Raw genomic sequence first — 25,294 nt, 5'->3', positions numbered from 1 at the left:
GGCAGCTGGGTTGATGATGTTTAAAGTGATTTCCTGTCCCAAGAGCCTAGAGTTCAATGAGATGAGATGTAATTGTGAGTTACTGACCTATAACTTGTTCACAGTGTGTCCCAGTGGCAGATTTGGGAAAAACTGTGCAGGAATTTGTACCTGTACCAACAACGGAACCTGTAACCCCATTGACAGATCTTGTCAGTGCTACCCGGGATGGATCGGCAGCGACTGCTCTCAGCGTAAGTCTTGTTTGAAAACAACTGGCCAACCATTTACGTTTATTTTCAAATTCTTTAGGATTGAAGTATGAGTGTTTATATAATCAAGAAAGAATATCTGAAAATTGTAATATACGTTGCTTTAATTTGTAAATGACTTATTTCCCATTAAGAGCTCTATGCAGTGGTCCTATATTTAAATCCAATTAGTGTCTTGGAAAGAACCTAATTAGGTAGCACTTTGCTTTTTCACTTTTCAATGATTCTTCACCTGTAAAATGAGGATATTTTACTCAGAAAATCCATTCTTAGATTCATACTGGACTTCAGGTGTCAGCTATTATTTTTTCTTTGCTCTTGGGCAAAAACAGTACACACAATTATGGGAGAATTTTTTTTCATTTTTAAAATTACTTTGGATTTATTTATTGTCTCTATTGGCCCACATTTCCTTCTGGGTAACCATACTGAAATTATAGGTGGTCCTCCATTTAAGCAGTTATGTTCTTGAAACATTCATATGAATAAGAAGTTTTTTTTTGTAAATTAAGTCATTTTACCCCATAATCTTACATTATTTCACAGATAATTTATCTCAGGTTCTGATTGCTCTTCTGTGGGCAGTGACCCCTAATGATTTAGTTTCATTATTTTCTGCTTCTTTCAATTAAGAGTTTTTATGAATAGATCAATTCTTACATACAACTGGCAACCTTAACATTTAAAACAAGCCTCTAGTGACAACTCTGGAGTAGAGTGACAAGTGCAGGTTTTAGAGATCAAAGACATGAATTGCATGATCTTGGGTCCCTTGACTTCTCTCGAGTTGTGTCATTTTGCCCATCTGATCTCTGCTCAAATGTCCCCTTCTCAGAGAGGCCTTTTCTAAAGGAGTAGTTCTTTGTTGTCTCCCTTACCCTGTTTTATTTTTTTTGATAGTACTTACCGCCATTGGTTTTTCAGTTGGCTGTTTGGCTGGTTGGTTCGTTGGTGTGCCTGCCTCGTCTACTAAAACATCAGCTTTCAGAGGGTGGTCTGGACCTTGTCTTGTCCTCTGCTATCTCCCCTGTTCCCTAGACAGTGCTGGGCTCATAGGTGCTAAATGTGTATTTGTTAACTAAATCTATAAACTTGAGATGAATTTTGCTCTGCGTCACTCTGCAGTCTGTGAATGGATACGGTGTCAATGATGGTTGCTGTTGCATCCAGCGTTGCCATCTGGGTTTTGGTCAGATTTGGAGCAGTGTGCTTTCTTAGTCCCAATGCGTCTCACATGCAAGGAGAAGTGGAAGCGTGGATGGACTTCTCTCTGCTAGATGCTGGACTCACTATCTAACAGAGCTCTCCATGCCTGCTGTGATTGCAGCTTGTCCCCCAGCCCACTGGGGCCCGAACTGCATTCACACGTGCCACTGCCACAACGGGGCCTTCTGCAGCGCCTACGACGGGGAATGTAAATGCACTCCTGGCTGGACGGGGCTCTACTGCACTCAGAGTAAGTGAGCAGCCATCTGAGGCTCACCCAGGGGAGCCACACCCTACAGGAAACAACCTTACCCCTTGCATGCGCGAGCTCAGCTCACCATAGGGTCCTGGCATTGGAGGTTTCCTCTACCCAATGACCTCTAGATGTGTAAATTTCTCTAGGTGGTGAAGAGCTGCCACATTCCAAGTTTTCTGTCTCTATGTCGTGTCAGGACACTGAGGTGAAGCAGTGCTATAATGCGATGGTGTGCAGTTTCTTTCTCCACTCTCCTTCAACCAGACCCTATTTATATGGGTCAAATTCCCTGTCCTGTATTCTAACAGCATGAACTTCAGGGTAAGTGACAGTGTTTAGAAAGGTAGTGAAGACGACAAGCCTCACACCCTCACTTGCTGTGCGCTCTTGGAGAAGACTGAGTTAACCTTAGCGAGCTGCAGAATCACCTAGAGGGCTCGGTAAACACAGACTGCTGGCCCCACTCCCAGCGTGTCTGATTCCGTAGGTCTGGGGTGTGACCCGAGAATTCACATTTCTAACAGCTACCCAGGTGGCGATGCCAGTTGAGGACCATGCTTTAAAAACCGCTGCTCTAGGTCTTCTTTCCATTTTGTGTCCCCTAGGGCCCTAACCATTTCTTCTTCCATGAGGTTTTTAGCATCATGTGATATAATGTGCAAAGTACTCTATAGCTCAGCACCACTGGAGAAAAAACAGACTGTTCTCTGCCCTCTTGCCTTCAATTGAATAAAGGAGACAAGATAGGAAAGCATGTATTATGGTTGTCATTAATAATAATATATAATTTTAAATCATAGAAATGAGCTGAGGAAGAAAGATGGGTCAGAAATGAGGCAATTCTTGTTTAATACTAATTAGAGAATATAATTAGAGAATAGGCTGAACAAGTCTTTTAGAACTTTCTAGAAGGGTGTATAGACTGTGAGCCACTTGAAAGGGAGAATTGGCAAGAAAGGAGGTTGTCCCATGCACATTCTGCTGAGATTATGTATATATACATATATATGTATATATATATAAAGGTTTTTGAACTCCTTAGAGAAAAGTACGTATAAGTTATTATTTATCATTCCAAACTGAGGGCCTGCTTCAAAGAGAGGACCTTTCTAGGTGGAAATAGCACAATATAGTGGGAAGGCCACGGAGTCTGGAGCCAGACCCCCCTGCATGTGTATTGTGGCCCTGCCATCCTGCCATTTGCTAGCTGTGTGACTTTGGGCACTCAGAGCTCAGTTCCCATCTGTAGGGTGGGAATACCATCCCTGCATTTCTGGGCTATTGTAAAGATTCAGTGAGAGGATGCATGAAAACAATCTGGCAGAGAGTAGGTGCTAAATAAATACAGGGCACTGGTGGTTGTCACTGCATGCTGGCATCTGCGCTCTGCCTCTGTTTCTTGCAAGTTGAGCTTTCATTAAAACCTCACTATAAGAAAAAGGGAAAATAAAAAGCACATGTGATACCTGCAAACAGCCATCAAAACCAGCCTGTATCGAAGCTTTCATTATGCCAGCGACCCCTGAAACGCTCTTGCAGCACAGCTGCTGGCCCATGAAAGCCAATAGGCCTTGTGCGTGTCCTCAGCCCCAGGGCCCCAGTGGTCTGGGTCTTGAAAATTGTGCAGCAGTGTGAAGGCTTATTGCTTTCTTATAAAGCACTGTGAAGTGCAGGGATTTTGAAGTTCAGCATCTACCACATGTCTTTGGTGAAGGTGATATTATCTAAGTAACAGATACAGTGGACAGGGCTAGCAGCAGACTTGGAGACATTCTGTACTATAAGTAAAAGCATACTGGTAATTTTAATATGGACTATTCATTTCAGTCCGTGGAATTTGAGCCCAGGATTCAAGTAGTTGAGTGGAAGAATGAAAGGAAATGCCCCCATACTTCTGCGGGGTTCAAGGGATGTTTTGTTAGAAGGCATTAGTCTTGCCTCTGGGGGTACCAGTAACATTAAACTGCCAGGTATGGGACTGTTCTGCCTCCTGCTCATGAATTACCGCCTCCTGCAAGAGCCCCGTCTTGGGACTTCAAAGAAGTCTTTGTGACAAGCTGGGATCTGCATTATTGTCTTTATTCAATATGGCTCAGCATCCTCCAGATTTGAACACAAACATGTTGGAGGCATGAGCTGTGTTTCTCCTCAGCAGCCTCTTGACTTCATTGTCCTTCCTCGGCACACAGGGTGTCCTCTGGGGTTTTATGGAAAGGACTGTGCATTGATATGCCAGTGTCAAAACGGAGCTGACTGCGACCACATCTCTGGGCAGTGTACATGCCGCACTGGGTTCATGGGGAAGCACTGTGAGCAAAGTGAGTATGAACACGTGACATCTCTAGGTGCTATTTTTTTTTTCCCTAGAATCCATTTTCCTAGATGCCTGAAAATATTAAGGCAGAACTCACAACTTTTAAGTTATTTGAGCTGATGGCTGGTCACGTCCCAGCATGGTTGACTTCCCCTGCCAGAGACCTGGCCACCTTGGGATGCTTGCTGGCTGTCTTTTCCCTCAAAATTCTTCTAAGTAACTCCTCAGTGCTCTGGGTGGAGGGGATGCGTCTACAAGGATGAAGACAGAATTCAAGTTTTCCATCTGTTCATCCTGGCTCTCTCTTCCTCTCCTTCTTATTTTTGGAACGTGGCTGCTCAGAGCTTTAAAAGAGCCAATCAAGTTTTCTTCACGGCTGAGGCAGAGCCCAGGTCTCACACTGGAGGAGAGTGCATGTGGTGGGGCCAGCTGGGTGTGCAGGAGGTAGAGGGCCTGGGAGCAGGGCCGGCCCCACTGTGGGTGAGGGAACAAGCCCGTGCAAATGTTGGCACCCCTCTGACAACCTTCTCCGGATGGTACTTTTATACTGTTTCCACTAACAACTTCTCATCTTAGTCTTAACAACCTTCAAGACAATATATTGCCTCAAATTTTGTTTTAAAAATCCCACTCGGGGAGACAGTGCTCTGATGGAATTACCCATCCTTCTTTCTCCATTTCCACCCCACCAGCTACTCATTGGCTTGCAGGGCTATAAGAATATTAGTATTAGACTGAGTATTTCAAATTAGTTTATTGTTCCTTTCCTCTGTGACTTTCATTCAGTATTCAAGATGGATAAATAAGGTCTTAGAGGTATATGGGGCTCACTCTCTTGTCATAAATGGCAGGAAAATGTGTGGGACATTTCCTGCTCACCAGAGGGTGTGCTCTTGGGAAAGATGCAGCAAAGACTACATGGCTCTCGGAGCAACGTGAGCTGGAAAGGTTGATCAGCATAGCAGGACTTTGGCAATGAAGCATCACTCTCCCTCCATCCCACTAGCACCTCACAGCACCACTGGGCAACCAGGTTGTCTCAATCTTATGTGCTAAACCCTAGAATATTTTTGCGTATCCATCCGTCTAGGAAATGTAACAAGAATGACATCCAGGAATCAGCCGGGTCAGAGATAACCCAATTTTAGTTTTGTACTGCTAGTTCATTTAATCATGGAACAGACAGTGAGTAACACACTTGCCTGCACACCCCTTTGTGTATTTAAATATTGAGTGTATGTGGATAAATGTCTAAACATATGTGCACATACATATATGCATAGAAACCAGAATAGGCTCTAAACTGACTTTCTCTTGAATGCCAGACTGGTTATGGTCTTATTAAATGAAAGCCTCTTAAGTGCTCTCATGGTTACTCTGAACATCAAATTAAAATGTCCCTATTTTTGGAGACTTCTCCCAATGCTCGTTTGTAAACAGAAATCCTGTGTTTGACAGAGAACTCTGATAGTAATAGCACGTTGCCCCCTGCTGCTCACTTCACAAAAAACATCAGTATTTTGTCATGATTTTTAGATTTAACCTGCCTATGCTATTCTTTGAAATTCATGCCCAACTCTTACTAAGACTACGTCATAAAATCTCACTACTTTAGTCTCTCAGCCTTCAACCTGCAAATCCAAATTTTGAGGAATTCGGTGGTAAATGAAGTTCTCACCTAGAAAATTAACAAAAGTTGCCTCTTCCCTCTTCCTCTACTCCCAGCTAATCCAAATCAGAAGGTGCCTTTGGGGGGATCCCTGAGCCTACAGTAAAATGTGTTCTCAAGGAAGCATCTCTAGCTTACACTTTTTAGTCTAGTCCCTTCCATCCCACAGTTTGGCCTGGTGAAGTCATCTCACATTGCCCTTAGTGATGATCCGCATCAGTTCAATTGGGATTCCAGAGACTCTGCAAGCCCATCAGGGAGATGGGTACCTAGAAGCTGAAAGTGTCAGCAGCTGTAATGAGGGGCTCATTCTCTGGCCGTGTGTCACCTGGCCTGTGAGTCTTACCATGATTTGGGGAATGCTGGCAAGCTCTAAGACACCCTGGGTGGAACAAGTCTGCCCAAACAGGGATCCCCTGCAAGGGCTGGCCCCGACACACAGGATCATACAGTAAGAGACAGCCTTGTCTCAGATTCCCAAGGCTGGAGAGCTACATTGGACTTTCATCTCCTTCTCAGAGTGCCCTGCAGGAACATATGGCTATGGCTGTCGCCAGATATGTGACTGTCTGAACAACTCCACCTGCGACCACATCACTGGGACCTGTTACTGCAGCCCAGGGTGGAAGGGGGCACGCTGTGATCAAGGTAAGGATACTAGTAAATGATAAGTACTACTTCGCATTGTATGACCACTACCTACCACCCAACATTAAGTACTTTCACCTATGTCATCTGATGTAATCCTCATCACGACTCCGCAAGGCATAGCTGATTGTTTATTCATTGGCCAGATGGATGCCTTATTGTTGCTGTCCTATAGATGGAGAAGCTAAAGCTCAGAGAGGTTGAGTAATTTGCCCAAGGTCACATAGCTAATATGTAGAATATGTCAGGGCTTTGATGCCGGGTTTTCCAAAGCTCTTGAACTTTCCAGTATGCCTATAATTTTTTAAGCTTTACTGAGGTATAATTAACCTATAAAAAGCAACACATGTATACAATTATCCTATATATATGCACACACACAATGTATATATATATACATATATACTACACATATGTACAACACAAAGTATACAATTTGAAAAAATCCGATATATGTATATACCCCGAAACCATCACCACAATAAAGGTAACAAATGTATCCCTCACTCCCAAAAGTTTCCTCACGCCCCTCCCTGCCACTGCTACCCCCTGGGCCCCAAGCCATCACTGATCTACTTTCTTTCACTATATATTAGTGCATTTTTTAGGATTTCATATAAATTAAATCATACTGTATACTTTTTTGTGTGATTTTGTTTACTCAGCATAATTATTTTGAGATTAAACCATGTTGCTGTGTATATCAGTAGTTCGGTTCTTTTTATGACTGAGTAGTATTCCATTACATGGATATACCATAGTTTGTTTGCCCATTCACTCATTGATGGATGTTTGGATTGTTTCCAGTTTGAGGCTATTACAGATAGTGTATCAAGTGTTTGTATGGACATATGCTTTCATTTCTCTTGGGTAAATTCGTAGGAGTGGAATGATTACATCATATGGTAGACGTATATTTAACTTCTTAGGAAACTTGTGCCTATGGGTTTTAACTAGAGTGTCTATCATAATCTCCTGGGAATACTTGTCATCTACATAATCCCACTTGGACGGTTCTGATTCTGAGGTGGATGGGACCTTTGAGAAGGTGCTTCTGATGGTTCTGGTGCATGTGGTGCTTGTCAGTAGGTGATAAGTATGTGGGTGTAAGGGCTTTAGAAAATTCGTAGTGTTGTAGGTGGTCATCTTAAACTGTAGACTAGGTGGGTACTCCGATTTCATTTTATTTCATAAAATAACTTTTACATGCTCATGATTTATATTTGATTATGATAACAATAAGATGTTATACTCCACAATCACATCATTATTACAAATGTGTTGTAATCGCGCTGCCCTGGGCTTGGTGCTCTGCGTTTCAGGGCAGACTGTCTTATGAGAAGGTCTAGCATTTAGCATCGTAAAGTCATAGGGACGTTTGAGCTGGAAGCACCTTCATGGAAGCCAGTGTCCTCATTTTCAGATGATGAAACGGCAGCCTAAGAGCTTAAGGGAAAGTTCAGAATATCTGGATCAATTTTTTTAGACGCCAGGTTTTTTGACTCTTAATCCATATCTTTAGCATCCTTGCTTGATGGAACATGAGGAAGAACTATGGAAAGCTGAATTTAGAACTTTAGTGAGTAAACCTTTTGGGTGATGTTTCAGGTACCTTTCCATCATACAAAATAACTGCATAGATCAATATCTTCCGCGGTAAAAGGCCTGTTGAAATTAGGATAAGGTAGATACTGATCTTGGACTAGATTTATAATGGAGATATTCTTGCTTGGAAGGAAAATTACTGTTAGAGATGCTAAGAATAGACATAAAATTAAGTTAAGCAGTTGAGACATTTAGGAGTCAGCCTTTCATAAGCTTAATACTGTGTAATAATTAAAGCACAATAAATGTTAGATATATTATTACTCCCAATTAATTGCCAGTCTAAGTGTTTAATCTGAAAAATGTGAGGAGCTCTCAAACCCTACCATTGAATCTTTGGGTTCAGGAAATCCTGTCTCTTTTGAGGCTTAGAGCAGCCTTTCTCTGGGCACACACAAGCCAACAACATCTGAAAATAATGAATGTTTGTTTTTAGTTCCCACTCTGTTTCCAAAAGTTTCCAAATTAACATTTCATGAACTGAAAATATCCAGGCACTAGCACGGCGGGAGATTTTTGTAAATAGAGATCAAATGTTTATCCAGCACATTGTCATCCTTACTCAAAGCTCTTTTTCTCCTTTTTCTAGCTGGTGTCATAATAGTTGGAAATCTGAACAGCTTAAGCAGAACTAGTACGGCTCTTCCTGCTGATTCCTACCAGATCGGGGCCATTGCGGGCATCATCATTCTTGTCCTGGTTGTTCTCTTCCTCCTGGCGTTGTTCATTATTTATAGACACAAGCAGAAGGGAAAGGAATCGAGCATGCCAGCTGTGACCTACACCCCTGCCATGAGGGTCATGAATGCAGACTATGCCATTTCAGGTAAGACTGGAGTCGTTAGACGCATTATACTCCTTGAAAAGTAAGGTTTCATCCTGGTTCTTTGAAACCGGGTGTTTGCGTGTGTTGTCCGTTGTTATTGTCAGTTATCCTTGAGAAAATTTTATGTTGGGAAAAGATGTGTTTCTAGAGTGTTTTGTATGTCAACAGTAGTAAAATCATCGCTCTTGTCTTCTATGAAGGTTTTAAAATTAAATTTATTATGTGGTTACTTTAGACTTTGGGAATTTCAACCTGGAAGATGCTTTACTGGGCACCCAGTCCCAAGCTTTTGTCATATGTTGGGGATGGGGTGGGTAGGGGGAGTGGACGTAACTTTACCAAGGTCATGGGGGACCAGGTCTTCTGTCTCTGGCTTTGGGTTCTTTCCACGATGCCTTCCAGCCTGTCCCTGGGCCCACAGAAATCATTATCTGCCCAGAAACCAAGTTATATAAGAAACAGTTTTTTAGTATTAGCAAGAACCAAGGCAGTTCTTTAAGAAAACTCTTTTGAATCTTCCCTTCTATCACAAGTCCCCATAAAAGTAAATTTTTAAGTGACACATTCAATCATCAGAAGTAACCCCTTAAACTGAAGAATTTGGAAACTTGAAATATTTATTAATTTTTAGGCAGTTACTAATGGATTTCAGCTGGGTTACATGTTTATAAATACACTGATTCTGGGGAAATACATAAAGTAGCTGATTTACTTAGTAGTGCATTGCTAGTGCAGAATATTGTGTTAAGAACTCAAGTGTTTAAATAAAGAGAAAAGTTACAGCAGAAGTAGCATCAAAACAATGACTTCCCAGCTTGTACCAGCCTCGAAGCAAAGAGAAGTTGTCTGTGGATACTTGCACGCTTTTCCAGGAGGCCGGTAGGAAGGCAGACACCTGCTGCTTCTAGAAGTTTTGCTGAGGATGCTGGGCAGGAGAGAGTTCTGCCCAGCTTGTGATATGGAAGCAGTCCAGACATTTGTTCTTATTATTTTGCCTCTCTTTTCTCCACACAGACTTAGGGGAGCCTGCCGTCTTAACCATTTCCTTCTCTTCCTGCAGAAACCCTTCCTCACAGCAGCAGTGGAAATGCTAACAGCCATTACTTCACCAATCCCAGCTACCACACACTTACCCAGTGTGCCACATCCCCACACATCAACAACAGGGACAGGATGACCATCGCAAAGGTGAGAGGGAATGGCTCAGGACCTTGAAGGTGGTGGGCAGGAAGGAGAGGAAGGAACAAGCATGCGTTGAGGGCTGCTGCTTGCCAAATGCAGTTCTAGGTACGTTATATCTATTATCTCACTTATTCCTCTAAACAATCCTCTGGGTGTGTATTAGGATCTCAAGTTTACTGACAAAAAGCCTGAGTAATGGGAAGTTTAAGTCACTTCCAAACACAGCTCCCTGGCTGGTGAGTGAGGCGGCTGCGAGGTGAGTCAGGTCTCCCTGTCTCTACGATTCATAATTGTCCATTTTCCATTGCACCTCTTTGGAAAAATGCTTCTAATATTGCATGAGGTTTCAAAATAATGTCTCACAGCAGACCTATCGTAGACTCAATCCTGCGCAAAATTGCCCAGTTTGTCTTTTCTCACCACCTGTCTTCTAGTGCCCTTTCCTGGCCACCTGCACTTTCATAACAATAACAGCAATCCTATGAATTTATTTAGGTTGAACCACATGAAATTGCATTTTTGTAGGTCAAAAATGATTGAATAGGAACTATGTGCCAAGCATTTCTAATCATTTTACAAATGTAAACTGATTTAATCTTCACACCAATTCTACGAATCCAGAGTGGTTATTATCCCCATTTTATAGATGCACGGAGAGGTTGGAGACCCAGGGCTGCTCGTCTAGTACCACACAGCTCACCCCCAGGTCTCTTCCACAATGCTCTGAAATCTCAAACATTTCTCTCTTCCAACTGTACCCAAAGAATATTTCCAATCTCCATTGTCTAACTCCAGCTCTCTATTAGAAAACCAAGCTAATTAAATTAATTCAGTTGCAATTAAATTAATGCCGCTGGATTTTAATTATAGTGCCTCATGGTTAAATAGTGCTTCACATTCTCCAGAGACTTTCATATTCATCATTCCATTTGTTCTCATTCACATTCAGGGAGGAAGGCAAAGTAGATAATCTTGTCTTCATGTTTATAGCTAAGAAAATTGCTAAGACTCACTTGTGACTCATACAAGATCATACAGTATTTGGTGGGAGAGCTCAGACTGAGAATATGTTTTTTTTCAATTCAAAGTTCCATGTATGTAAACCTAATTCGCACAGTGTGACAAAGTGAAATAAAGTTGAAGTAATGGGGAGATAGTTGGGGCCAAGGGTCGTGTACTCCTGCTGCCACCTAAGTCCCACCAGGTCAAAAGTGGTCACTCTGCCCCTCGATACAGCCTCCTTTAAGAACCAGTCCTTGATACATATCATGGGCGTGCTCTCCCCAGATCAGTAACACTGTGCTGTGTCACATTGTATTCTCTTTTTACATCTTTTATTGTTTATATTTTTAACAGTCAAAGAACAATCAGTTATTTGTGAATCTGAAAAATGTGAATCCTGGGAAGAGAGGCCCTGTGGTAGACTGCACAGGTACACTGCCTGCGGACTGGAAACATGGCGGCTACCTCAACGAGTTTGGCAAGTTCTCCTAACTCCTGTCCTCAACAAGCACCTGTGTCTTTTAGTGTCCTTAGATAGTTATAGATTTATGTCTGTGCCAAAGCTATCTATTGAAAATATGCATCGAAAAACAAAATAATAGAATTATACCTACATGGGGCTTATTACTATCCTAAGTGCTTTGTTTATTCAACAAACATTTATTGAATTCCTTCTATGTGCCAGGCATTGATAAAAAGAGACAAGGATCCCTGCCTGCTTGTAGCTTACATTCCAACTCTGCATATATTAACTTAATTTTCTCACAAGTACCCTAATTGGTAGGTACTATTATTATTATCATCATCTCCATGTTACACTTGAGAAACTGAGTCATAAAGAGGTTAAGTAACTTGGGCAAAGTCTCAAAGCCTATTTAATGGTAGAACTGGGATTTGAACCCAGTCAACTTGGTATCAGGATGTGTGCTCCCCTTTGCTCTCTTTTAATATGGGGCACTTGTACTTGAGGCCCCTTTCCCCTTTTAGGGGAGGAAAGGGAGAAATCAACAAGAATATAGTAAGTCAGCAGTTCTCATTGGAATCAGAACCCTTTCATACACTCTTCGAAGTTATTGAGGACCCTAAAGAGCTTCTGTTTCTATGAGTTATATCTATTGATATTTACAGTGTTACAAATTAAAACTGAGAACATATTAAATAGTTATTTATTAATGTATTTATAATAACCTCATTTCATGACACCCTAAAATGCATTTTTATGAAAAATAACTACATTTTCCAAAACAAAACAAAAAAATTAGTGAGAAGTGTGGCACTGTTTAACGCTTCTATAAATCTCTTTAACATCTGGCTTAATGGAGGACAGCTAGATTTTCATATCTGCTTCTGTGTTCAGTCAATAGTGATCTCCCACTTGGTGTAGCTCCTGGAAAACTCCCCCATACACTTGAGAGAGAATGAGAGTGAAACAGGCAAATGGTGTCATCATATTATTCTGAGAATAGTTTTGATCTTGTGGCCCTCCTGCAAAGGGGGTGGAGAATTCCTGGACCACACTTAACGAACTGCTCTGATACCCCATTGAGCATGTGGTGCCATCTCCAAGCATGTGCACCTTATTTTCAGGGAGAAGTTTGATGATAGAGTAACTAATATGTGTGCAGTGCCTTATGGTAACAAACCTTTTCATGTGTGTTTATTTGGTGGTAAGGTTGCCAGGAACCTCAGTTAAATTTGAATTTCAGATAAGCAACAAATATTTTTAGAGTATATATATATCCCAAATATTGCATGGGGCATACTTAGACTAAAAATGATTTGTTGTTTCTCTGAAATTCAAATTTAACTGGCCTTCCTATGTATTTATTTGCTAAAGCTGGTACCCGTACTGGGTGGGTCCATCCATGAATCTTGTTTTATGGAGGAATAATCTGGGAAGCACAGAGAGGTTAACTCTCTTGTCCAAGATTTTGTAGAAGGAAGGAGGTAAAGCTTGGTCTCAAAGTTGGTCTTCTGACTGCTCCCCCTCTGATCCTTCTGTGAACACCATATACGTCAAATCTCCTGAGCCAGATGTAGGAACCAATCCCTGTGGGCTCTGGGATCCTCTCTTATTATATAAATGCAAATGTTTAAGTAGGAAAATGAGTACAAATTCTTAATTTTTGTCTGCATTCTACACCAACATTATCAAAAGGATGTGTATTTCTAAACACAGGAAAATTATTTATATAGCAGATTCGCAATATACTTATTGGTGAAATCATTTAACATTAGAGAGATTTTTTTTTAAGTCTAAATTACATTAATAATTTAACTTAAAGAAGTACATGAATTGATATTCAGTAGACTACCAGCTGGTACCAATGAGGGAAAAATTCTCCCATTTTACCCTCGCCTACTGTAATTTGTCCTGATTCCAGAACACGCAGTCAGTGCAGTGGTCACATATAAACTTTTCTGCTTTCTGTCTCAATTAGACCCAAGGGACTGAATGTTGGAAACAGAAAATCTTCATTGGAACTTCTGAATCTGCTTGGTTTGTTCCATTTCGAGAGTAATTCTGTATTTAATGTCCTTTTAAAGTGTTCACACAGAAAAAGTCTTTCCTTACAAATAACAGAGTAAAGCATTTAAGGATGTTGAAGTGTGTAGGTGTTTTAAATGATGGAAAAGTTATGATGTTGTCTGAAACAGCCCTAAACTTGACACAAAAGCCCTGAGATCAATTCCTCATTCTGTTATATGACACTGAGCCAATCACCCTCTCAAAACTGATTTGTTTATTTGTAAAATAGGGATAAATATCATGTTCTGGCTCAATGTATGAATTAGATTAAACTGAGCATTTGAAAGCACCTGTCCAGAGATTGGGTCATATGGGAGTTTATGAGGAAACCCACCTGCTCCCTTGTTAAAATAGCACCCCGATCTTCCAAAGCAGTGAAGAGAGGATCTGGCAGGGGTAGCTGATCTCACAGTCTCAACTCTTGTTCCCTAATTTACTTTCCACCCCATGCTTCTCCTCTCTTTAACCGCCTTGGGGAAGGCTAGCTATTGCACAGCTAAGACAAATGGACATTTAACAAGACTTTGCTACAGTTTGGAGGTGGCCGAGGGAATTTGGCAAAGAGTAACATAGACAGAGTTCTTTGATAGGGAGGTCTCAGAGGCCACAGGTTCTGCCCATCTTCATAGGGTACCTTTACAAAGTCTGGGAATCCCCAAGACCACTCTCTCTTCTGACACCAACTATAAGTTTGAAGGTCCCCAAGACCACCCTGAGGATCAATAATTTGCTAGAAAGACTCACAGAACTCACTGAAAGCTGTTATACTCATGGTTACAGTTTATCACAGCAAAAGGGTACAGACTGAAATCAGCCAAGAGGAGAGACACAGGGGGCAGAGTTCAGGAAAGTTCAAAAGATGAAACTTCCAGTTGTCCTTTCCCAGTGGAATCATAGAAAGTGCTAACTTTTCCAGACAACAGTTTGTGACAGTACACATAGAGTTCTGCCAACCAGGGAAGCTCACCTCAGCCTTGGTGTCTGGGGTTTTTATGAGGGCTTGGTCACGTGGACATGGTTGACTGCCCATATGGTTGACCTTTAGTCTCCAGCACATCTGGAGGTCAAGCTGATACCAAGTGGCCCAAACCCCCTCCCATAAATCACTTTGTTAGACTATTCAGTGTAACTCTAGGCCCCCAGGTAAACAAAAACACTCTTACTGGGCAGGACATTCCAAGGACTTAGAGATCACCTCCCAAGAATGAAGGGCAAAGGCCAGCCCTCTCTTTGGTAGGGTTAATTCTTCACTACACATCCTTATCCTGCCTCCCTGCGTAACTTGGCAGTGCCTTTCCCACCAGCTGGGAGCTTGGCTAGACTTCACAACTCAGACCCAAGAGAGTGTGCCTGAGAGAGGAAAACCTTCCCATTTCCTGTCCCATGACAATTGATATTAGACACGCTGTCTCTCTTCAGGGGAGTCTCTCTCCACAAAAGTGTGTCCCCATGGGACATCGCCATCAGAACTTGAGTTCAACATCACTCTAAGAAATGTGTGCACAGTATCATTTTCATATTTATTTGAATGTTCATCACAAGTCATTACTTTACTCTCTGTTTTTCCCCTAAATGCATAACATCCCTTTAAAAGATAATTGAAAAGGCCTTGGAATGCTTAGAGACAGACTGAAGCTGAGGGTAGTATGACATATTAAGTGTCACAGTAATTGAAACACTGTTCATTTATATGGCGCTTCAGAGTTTACAAAGCCTTTTCATATGCTCTGTTTCACTTACTGATCACAACAACCCTGTAAGGCTTGGAAGGCAGGTTTTGTTTTCCTCATTTTAGAGATAAGAAAATTGACATCCAGAGAGTTAAATATCTTGCCCAAAGTCGTGTGGCCAATAAATGATGAAATCTAAGTCCTTTGTCTCAGTTCTAGTCCTGGCTGTGCCCTTTCCACCGAGCAACCTGCAATCAAATGTATTGATTGATCTGTGCCTCTGTTTCTACCCCATATGGACCAGCCTTTCCCACAGTCACTGTAAATGAGCATAAGGATAAGAATGATATGTATGTGTCTTTAATTCTAAGCACTGGGGACATCTGGCATGAGTGATCTGGTGTAAAGGTTTGAAAAGCAGCAGCCTCAGCCATTTCTTGCACTGGGGAGGCAGTGGGTACCCAAAGAGTCTTCCTCCATGACCTTGGAATATTAGATGGGCTTTCTCTTCCTTTCAGTTCTTACTGGGTATTTTTTTCTGCCTTTATCACAGGTGCTTTTGGACTTGACAGAAGTTATATGGGAAAATCCTTGAAAGGTATGATGTAAATTTGAGGAAGAAATACATTTATCAGAATCACATTTTTTATCTCAGAGATGGAAATAATTTGTTAAACGAGTAGAAGTGGCATTGTAGAGAAAATGTAGAATTGTTAGTGTGGTAAATTACTCCAACAAATATACAAACACATTTGGCTGACATCAAGAGAGTGACCATAGGTGGATCTTGCTAGAGCACAAGTCTTGGAGAACAAAGTTTTCAATTTGCTGGGGAAACACTCATATTTCCTTTGAAAGAAACATGGCTTATAGGGAGAGAGAAATGTAAAAAAGGAAATAGCCGGGAAAGTAGGAAGAGATCAGCATGGTTACATGCTCACTGAGGCCTGCTCCTCAGGAGGAATTTGAGCAATAACGTCAGAGGCCCAGTATCCAGGTTTTACAAGGAATCCTCACAGCACAAATGCCTTCCTCACCATGATAATAGAACCTTCTCCTGCTCCTGGGACCAGCAACAACTGGTTTCCTGATGGAAGCCTTTGAGAATTCAGAGACTATTAATAAAATAGAGTGGAATTAATTTTATTTGAGTGTGATAATCAACATGAAATCAAATCTGTGGTGTTTACATGGGTACTTACCTTAGAGAGGAGCTCAAATTACTTTATAGATGGGTAATTTTATAGCAAGTTCTCTCCAAAATAAGTGGAAAATGTATAGTATTATTTTCAGTGTATATAAATAGAGAAAACCAGCTACAAAGAAAAAGAAATCTGCCCAGGTAAATTATTGCCAAGAAAATAAATGACATTGCCCATGAAATAGCATTTGCTTTTTTCCCCCCATCTCTCCTCACAGACCTGGGAAAGAATTCTGAATATAATTCAAGTAACTGCTCCCTAAGCAGTTCTGAAAACCCATATGCCACTATTAAAGACCCACCTGTACTTATCCCCAAAAACTCAGAGTGTGGTTATGTGGAAATGAAGTCACCGGCACGGAGAGATTCCCCGTATGCAGAGATCAATAACTCAACTTCAGCCAACAAGAATGTCTATGAAGTTGGTGAGTTCTCCTAACCAAAGAAAGAACCTAGTGTATAGGAATTTTTTTAAACAATTTCAAAGTCTTTGAGAATACAATAATTTCAGTTCAAATAAGCCTTATTGAAAATAATGGCCCATATTTTAAATGCAACCTGTGTTTACAGTGATCATATTAGTTGGTGTCAAATGAATTTTTCAGGGAAAATGCCATTCAGAAAATTTAAGGTAAGTTTTCCTTTTTTCCCATCTGGTCATCCATCTTTTGTTTTGTAACCGTAGTGAATATTTTACCACACTTGTGGACTGGCATATGTATCATATTAGCTAATATGTTGAGTTAACCAAAACAAATGGTTCAAGTGCATTAAACAGGTGTTTCCATTTCCTGGTTGCATTCATTTTATTAATGTAATGCTTTTAGCAGCATTGAAACATTTTACTTTTAAATTTGTCTAATATATCAGTAATATTCTCAGATGTGACTGTGTGATACAATTAATAAAAAGTCAATTTAAAATTAGAGTTATTTTGATTGCCCCTTGTAAAACCATTTGGAAAAAGTGAAAACAGAGCTATCATTGGCTAGATAGTAGGGCTATATGTTTTAATTTTTCTTTCTCCCTATCTCTCTGTCAGTATTTGTGATTTAACTTTAAAAACTTCTCTACTACTTGTAAACGAAGTGGCTAATTTAAATCTAGTAACTAGTAATTCATTCATAAATTCACATGTCACTGAAAAGATACACAACTATTTAAAGAATTAAGACAGCTTTTTTAAATGGAAGGTTGTAGTGAACTAAATTTATTTTTGAAAAGTCAGTAACAATTCTCTTTTAAACTGTGGTGTTAGCCCACCACTGTAAGATGGTAACTCAACTGAGAGACTGAGTTATGAGTCCTAAAGTTGTCAACTTGTTAGGTGTTTCCATGAATTGAGTTAACCTACAAGGCCCTCAGTCTTCTCACCTGTAGAGTAAGGGATTTGGATTAGATTATCTCTAAGGTATTTTTCAGACAATGATTCATATTCAGGGTTTCTGTATATTCCCTTGATGTCTTCATCCCAACTATACAGTCATCTTTTTGCTCTGAACACCGTTTGTGTATGTCAGTGGGTCTGGCAACCTCAGAGTAGCCACCTCTATGTGATTATAAAAGGATCGTTTATTTTTAAAAATAATATTTCCTTGTATTTTTAATAAAGCTCTTTAATGTATTTGATATTTGCGAGAAATGCTATATTCTATTTTTTAAAAATTTTCCATTGCTGTTAAATTAATGTGTCCCTGGTTGTCACAGAACCTACAGTGAGTGTTGTCCAAGGAATATTCAGCAATAATGGGCATCTCACCCAGGATCCATATGACCTCCCAAAGAACAGTCACATCCCTTGCCATTATGACCTGCTGCCAGTCCGAGACAGTTCATCCTCCCCCAAGCGAGAGGATGGTGGCAGCAGCAGCAGCAGCAGCAGCAGTGAATGACACCAAAGGAGCACTCGGTAACTGCTGGAACCCTTTCCAGAACTGCGGTTCGGTTCTTCTCCATCCTCAAGTTTGCCACCTTATGTGAATGTTAATCTACTTGGTAGGCAGTTGTTGGACGTAAACCAGAAAGCTCATAGCTGAGGCTGACTGACCATATGTCCCTTTTGTCTAGGTGGCTCAGAAGGAGATATCAATGTGATTTCCCATTCTCGTTAGTTTTAGAACTGCACCCATGGGGCATGACTTATTGTAAAAGCTTGGCTAAAAGCATGAACTTGCAGAACTCCTTCAGAGTCATGGGTTGCAGTGGACATCGGTATTATTGCTGGAAAAATTTAAATTTAAATATTTTCTTTCTCATTTGCATCATAGAGCTGTACCTACGATTGTGCAGTTTACCATAAAATTTAGTGTGAATCACTAAACATGCAGAGGAAAAAGGGCATATTATTGAGTCCCTATTGCCTTGTTTATTTTTTTCAGCTGGACTCAGAATTGTAGGGACAATATGAACCCAGGAGGAAGCATTCTGTCAAGTGGTATACCTGGATAGACTTTGAATAAACTCTAGAAGTGGATAGCAAATTTAAATATGAAAACTCTAGACTTCTTTTAGGATGAAGAAATGCACCATTAGAATGATTTGAGAAATACTAGAATTATTTCAAGAATCAACATACAGATGTGCCAGGCAGAGGTGATTCTTCTCTCTGTTTGACCCTTGGCCCACTTTACATCCGTGACATTATTCTGATCCCCATCATACACATTCACCACTTGAGATCCATAACATATCAATAATTATTTCATAAATATAGAAATGAAATAATTTTATTTTTGACAGACTGGATTGAATGAGTGTATAATAATTGGAAAAGGTTGTAAATTTTAAGTGTAAGAAGATGCTTAAGTTTTGTAAACCATTAGTAATACATGTTGTAATATAGAATTAGCAGATAGTTTTGATTAATTTTTCCCTAGAAGTGACTGAAATATTTTTGTGCATATTTGTGAAAAGGGCACTTTCCTTTTATTAATCATTGATTTAGAGAAACTATGCTTAAGCTGGTCTTTTGCATTGCTAATATGACATGTACCCCATTTTTTCATTAATTTGTACTTCTGTTTCTAAGTTGTATATTCTATGTTTTGTAGTGTTTGGATTGTTAATGAAAAAAATTATATTATGTTCATTGTTTCTTATATTATTGCCACTTATCTTTTTGCTTGATAAAAATGCATTGTTCTTTTTTCTTTTGGAGGGATGAGATGAAAATATATAAATCAAATCTATTAAAATTGGTCATTATTAAAATAGTACAGTAACCGTAGGTGAATGACTTATAATTGAAATAGGGAAGCTTTTTAATATACCAAAATGGAGTTCCTTTTGATCTGTGGGTTCTGAGTCTCGGTTAAACCAGAGGAAGGGGAAGCAGGGAGCCATTGGTATTGAACAAGTACCACAGACTGATCTTACTCAAGACCTTCGTTAGAGTGATCACATAATTGATCATCCAAACTGGGACACTTTTGAGAGTAAATGAGGGCATTATTAATAATTATCTTGCAATGGGATTAAATCTGGACTGTTCCAGGCAAACCAGAATGAATGCTCATCCTGTGCATATTTATCATGCAATAACATTTTTCACTCCAATGTAGCAGTCTCAAGAGAATGCTGATATGACACAAGAGAGCCAGTTTCTCTTTGACATACCTGAGCAAGCTGAAGGATGGAAAGGCTGAATGAGGAAGCAACTTCATGAGAGAAAACAGTGGTCATCAATCTTTTAAAGACATGAAACCCTATGTGGTCTCCTGTCTCAGTGATTCGATGAACAAATACATATCATGCACCTGTTCTGCTAGGAGTATACATAAGGCATTGTCCTTGCCAGTTATTGAGTTGGGATATCCCGTGATTTCATGTCACACCTGCACCTGTGATAGTGGTTTGGTCAGATTGGAGCATTCACTCCTTTGATGGCTCTTTCTTTTGGGGAACCCCAAAGTTAATTCAAGGAAATATGGAATTGCCTGGAACACATCTTAGAAACAACTGATTTATTCCAACAATTAACCACTGGCTGACCCTTGACTCTAGGGGGTAGGCATCTAATTGAGACACTTGTGGGTCAGTAGCCACAAAGAGTCCTTTTTGGTAAGAAAAAAATAAGACATTTTTCCTCTTCCTTTTTTAAGGGTTATCTCTTCAGAGCTCCATGGTAAGTCTGAGTTTCCCATTACTCGCTGGAGCTAGGTAAAAAAACCACACCTGTTTCTTTTCTCATTCCACTATAAAAAAATAATGAAAGCTTAATGTACAAAGGCAACAGCAACTCAAGTAGAAAACCAGGACAGCAGATGTGGACTCCGAAGGGGCAGTGCCGTCCCTCCCTGCACGTCCTTTCTGATGAATCAATTGCTCAGGATAGCTGCTCTCCTGAATCAACATTTGTACCTGAGGCGATTCTTACTTATCAGGGTTCGCTCGGGACTTTTCAAACATCAGAACACACATAGAATTTTGGTATTGTAAAACTACATGTTATAGTTGGATAGTTGAGAAGTCAAAATTTTCTAGATATTTTGATATACATTTGTGTAAAGAGAGAAATACTTTCATCAGAATGAGAATTAAAGAAAAGGCAAAAGGACCTGACGAAATTTTCTCCCTGAAATTACTACCTTTTAGAACTTTTCCAGATATATCAAATTTAATTTATGGTGATGTCATTCTTCACACATAGTGAATCTGTTCTCATGACCTTTAAATTCATGTTAATATGGGACCCTAAAAATAATTTCTTCCCTGTATCCTATAGTAGTCAAAGCAGTGAATGACTCCCAGCAAGAGCCATTCATTTAGGAATGTTAGCCAAACTATTATTCTTTTCCTGGAGGTTGATATATCAGAAAATTTATAAACTGTTTGTATTTATATATAAATACATCAAAACTGGCCCAAATGATAGCGCATATGCTTCTTTAATATGGGGAATATGTTATTTGTAGTTAGTTCTGTGATAAGGAATATTTCATAATTATTTACAATCTTGATATAAATTCTCTCTCATACTATAACAGTAATGTTAACAGAGAGTTTAATGTGTTTAGCATTATCTCTATGGAAAACTGTATTCACCAGTTTCAGGAAAAGCAGTGTAGAATTTTATAATAGGACAATTATAACCTGTTCCAACCAAATCCATTAGCACAACAATGGTGTGTTGTAAGAAATGCAAACAACTTTATGAAAATGTGGTCACCTGGACTCCAAAGAGCCACAGAAGTTGTCAATTACTGGGGATTTGTAAACTGTAAATATCGCAAAAGTTGCACAGGAGTGTCACGATATCGTTTAGAATTCATGTCAATATTAGAAGTCCATTTACCACTTAAAATAAGATGAAATCATAAAAAAGTTTTAAGGCTACTTTTTTTTAAATAATAAATTTTCTATCTTTGGGTAATATGTCTTTATTATTCAAACTAAACATTTAAGAGCTATTTTGGTCTTAAAGGTTTTATGTCATGAAAGTGTACATAGATATGCAAGTGTGAATCATATGGTGTGGATGGGTGCTTGTTTCTTAACTAAAGATGTGTGGCAAACTGCCCTTTTAAGGTCTTCTTAATATTGGTGTCCTAACACTGGGGCTGCTTATTCTAGTTCAGCATTTAGTCCAGGCTTCATTTTTATATGAACAAATCGCAATATATATTTTTAAAAGGAAAAAAAAATCAGACTACATTACAATTTTCTTGATTGTAGCAAACAAAAAATCTTTTCAGTGTTAAAATATCTCTATTTTCCAAAGATGATAAACTTTCATCAGTATTAGCCTAAACATTGTCATTTATATCACCAAATGAGTTTATAGATTAATGCAATAAACTTTCTAGTAAAAAACGTTAACGTAGTGTCTATTTCTATGTCTGATTCTATTGTTAATTAATGAGAAGAAAAAACTTATAATCCCACTGGAAAAATTAATATTTTTTTTATGTGCGGCCCCTTGGCACTTTATATATACATTTAAAAACAATTACATTGTATCATATTTAATTGTTCGTGTATCTGCTTTCCCTTCAGACTACTTGTTCTTTTAAAGACCCAGGCAACATTTTATTCATATTTGGATCCCCAGAACCCAGGTTAGTGGCTGGGAGTCAGGTCTTTTGTAAATAGCTTTAGGTTGTCTTATAGGGATTTGTTTTTTAAATCTCAGTAGCCTGTTAATACTTCTTTTATAATTAAAACATTTTGAAGCATTCACTTATAGCCTGTGTTCTAGGGATCAAATATGAATAAATGCTTTTTCTCTCAATAACTGTTTATTTACTGAGGGCCTGAGTGCCAAGCACAGTTGGGGATGCAGAGAAATATAAAACAAGCTATTTTCAAGTAGCTCATTATTTAATTAGGAAGATAAAGCATCTTACTAGCTATGTGACTTTGGTAATTTACTCAACTTCTCAGGGCCTTGGATTCTATATTATAGTATGTTGGAAATAATAGTACCTATTTCATAGGGTTTTGTGAGAATTGAATAACTTTATACAAAACACTTACTTCAGTGCCTGACACATAGTAGATAGCTGGTAAATGTTAGCTATCATTACTATTTTGAAAAATTAGCTAGTAATATGAACCAGTTTGCAATAACCAGATGAGTAATGAGACTGGTAAATCAGAAGTGAGCATTTAATGAATATTATAAAAGCTACATGTTCACGTGACCACATCCTGACCTATTTTTGTACTATCACAAAATTCCATACCTTTTATTTCTAGAGTAGTAATTTAGGAAAGCAATAATAATATGATTTCATCTTCCAGTAACATGTTATCTTTCTAAAAACCGAGAATGCTTCTAAAACATTTGGATATGGGTTTCTGGGAAGAAGGTGACCTGGCCTCACATTCCCATCCTGGAGAATACAGCCAACCAGAAAAGTCAAAGGCTGATCTTGGCAACATGAAGAGGTTCCACACACAGTGAGACTCAAGTCCTTGAAAGAAGGGGCAGATGGGGGGCAAAATGAAAATGAGAGTTGCTGGGGGTAGACTGTGGAGAGAGTGCCTGGGGAGAGCCAGCTGACCTGGGGAAACACAAAGAGAAAGCAAAGGAAGAATGTCACTGCTATTTGCATGATGCAGCAATGAGAGAGGCTCACTGTCTCTTGCGTGATGGCATCTCAGGAGGGGTAGTTTCCACATTGGGCTAAGGTCAACCTGTCCCTACTTGGACTTGTGAACTGAGAGGCCTTCTGCCTCTACATCCACAAACGGGCCAAGGGGATCCCTGGCTGCCCATTGAAGGAAAAAATCCTATCCTGAGTGTCAATACACAAGAAAGAACCAGCGAGATCCACAGAGGTGTTGAAAACCAGCACACTGCCAACATGAATAGGCAGAGAAAGATCACAAGCCACTTGAAGAGAATATTGCAGCCCAGCTAGAAGGAAAAGAGGCTAAACTGGAAAACTATAATAAGCCTCTATTATGGAGGTGGAGCTAATGTACAAAAATGGAAGGAAACCTAAATAAAATATGATTTAAATTCTTAAAGGTATATAATTATAGGACCAGGGAGTTTCCTGGAACTGAAAATAATGACTTCCTAGTTGAAAAATTCAATGGAGGAATGTAAAAACAAACAGAGTATGGAAACTGCTGAGGCTGAATTCGTGTTTTGGAAGTTGAAATGCAATCAAGAGAGAATTCCAAAAATGGTAATCATGAGTGAGAAAAACAGGAAAACTGGTCCAAGATACCTAATACTGAAACAATCACTAATCCACATGGAGAAAAAAGAAACCATGGAGAAGTAGTAATCATAGAAATAATAGAAGAAAACTTCCATAAACTATGCCCTTCTATAGTGTGAATCTTTCAGATTTTTAGATCTTTCTTTCAGATATGAAAGGATCTACTGGACTAATGAAATGGAATTAATGAAAAAAAATACGGAGACAAATCCTGGTGAAATTTCTGAACTCTAAGGCTAGAAAAACAAACTTAAAATGGTACAAGCAGAATTAACAGATTGTTTACAAAGGAAAGATACTTAGATTGAATAGAGAAAGTGTTGGGGAGGGAGCAGGAAAGGGCGGGGGACTGCCCAACAAATTGGATTGTGTAGCTGCCTGCTATTCTCCTGCTGCAACATCAGCTGACCCTCTTCCTAGGACAGCGTGGCTACTCGACAGCAGATTGTTAAATAGCCCCCATTCCATTCTGTTTGAAATCTCTGACCCAATTAGCATAGACCGGGAAACGACAGAGGCAACAGGAAAAGGAGCCTATGGGATAGACGGGTACAGGATAAGCTAGAAATACCAAAGCACCGGTTTATCATCTTGTGTTGAATTGGTATAAAGGAATCAATAAAAATGTGATCAAGAACAAAATTGGAAGCCTTGCATGGCTGTTAGCTTATGGCAGTTTGTACTTCCTCCTATGTTGATGACGTGGACTTCTTTTTTTTTTTTATTTTTTTTAATTTTTTCCCCCAAAGCCCCAGTAGATAGTTGTATGTCATAGATGCACATCCTTCTAGTTCCTGTACATGGGACGCGACCTCAGCATGGCCGGAGAAGCGGTGCTTCTGTGCGCGCTCAGGATCCAAACCCGGGCCGCCAGCAGTGGAGCCCGCGCACTCAACCACCAAGCCACGGGGCCGGCCCTGACCTGGACTTCTTTACTGATGATAGAACAATTGGAAAATCCACATATTTCACAAAGTGGCCAGTCTGCCATGGTATATTTGATGATTGGCATATGATTGAGAGGTTTACGGAACAAGTGCTCTTAAGAGCAGAACTTGAAATCCATTAATTTCTTATAACTTCCCAATAAATACTCCACAAAACAGAGACTACACTGCCGAACTAACATTTGAGCCTTCCTATTTTCTAGGCTTCTATCTAGTAGTACAGGCTAGTTTCGTTTTAGCTTCATCTTGGACATTAGGACAATTAGAAGAACAGACAAGATCACTGTCCTCTCTGAAGGTCCAGCCATGACTTG

The 25,294-nt window shown here is 39.7% G+C and overlaps 1 protein-coding gene across 1 annotated transcript in view; it reads left to right on the top strand.

Annotated features, from left to right (window-relative positions):
• Positions 1-21,287, top strand: part of MEGF10 (multiple EGF like domains 10) — a 160,723-nt gene extending 139,436 nt beyond the window's left edge. Inside the window, exons 16-25 of the mRNA XM_014796376.2 lie at positions 105-233; positions 1,579-1,707; positions 3,903-4,031; positions 6,216-6,344; positions 8,539-8,775; positions 9,836-9,963; positions 11,314-11,437; positions 15,713-15,757; positions 16,579-16,785; positions 18,068-21,287. Coding sequence (XP_014651862.1) covers positions 105-233; positions 1,579-1,707; positions 3,903-4,031; positions 6,216-6,344; positions 8,539-8,775; positions 9,836-9,963; positions 11,314-11,437; positions 15,713-15,757; positions 16,579-16,785; positions 18,068-18,252 — 1,442 coding nt within the window. The 3' untranslated portion in view covers positions 18,253-21,287. The remainder of the gene's footprint in view (positions 1-104; positions 234-1,578; positions 1,708-3,902; positions 4,032-6,215; positions 6,345-8,538; positions 8,776-9,835; positions 9,964-11,313; positions 11,438-15,712; positions 15,758-16,578; positions 16,786-18,067) is intronic.
• The last annotated feature ends 4,007 nt before the right edge of the window (positions 21,288-25,294 follow it).

Source organism: Ceratotherium simum, chromosome 4, assembly GCF_057802395.1.
Source record: "Ceratotherium simum simum isolate JZ-2026a chromosome 4, ASM5780239v1, whole genome shotgun sequence".
Lineage (NCBI taxonomy): Eukaryota > Metazoa > Chordata > Mammalia > Perissodactyla > Rhinocerotidae > Ceratotherium > Ceratotherium simum.
This window is presented reverse-complemented; position numbering and strand designations above follow the sequence as displayed.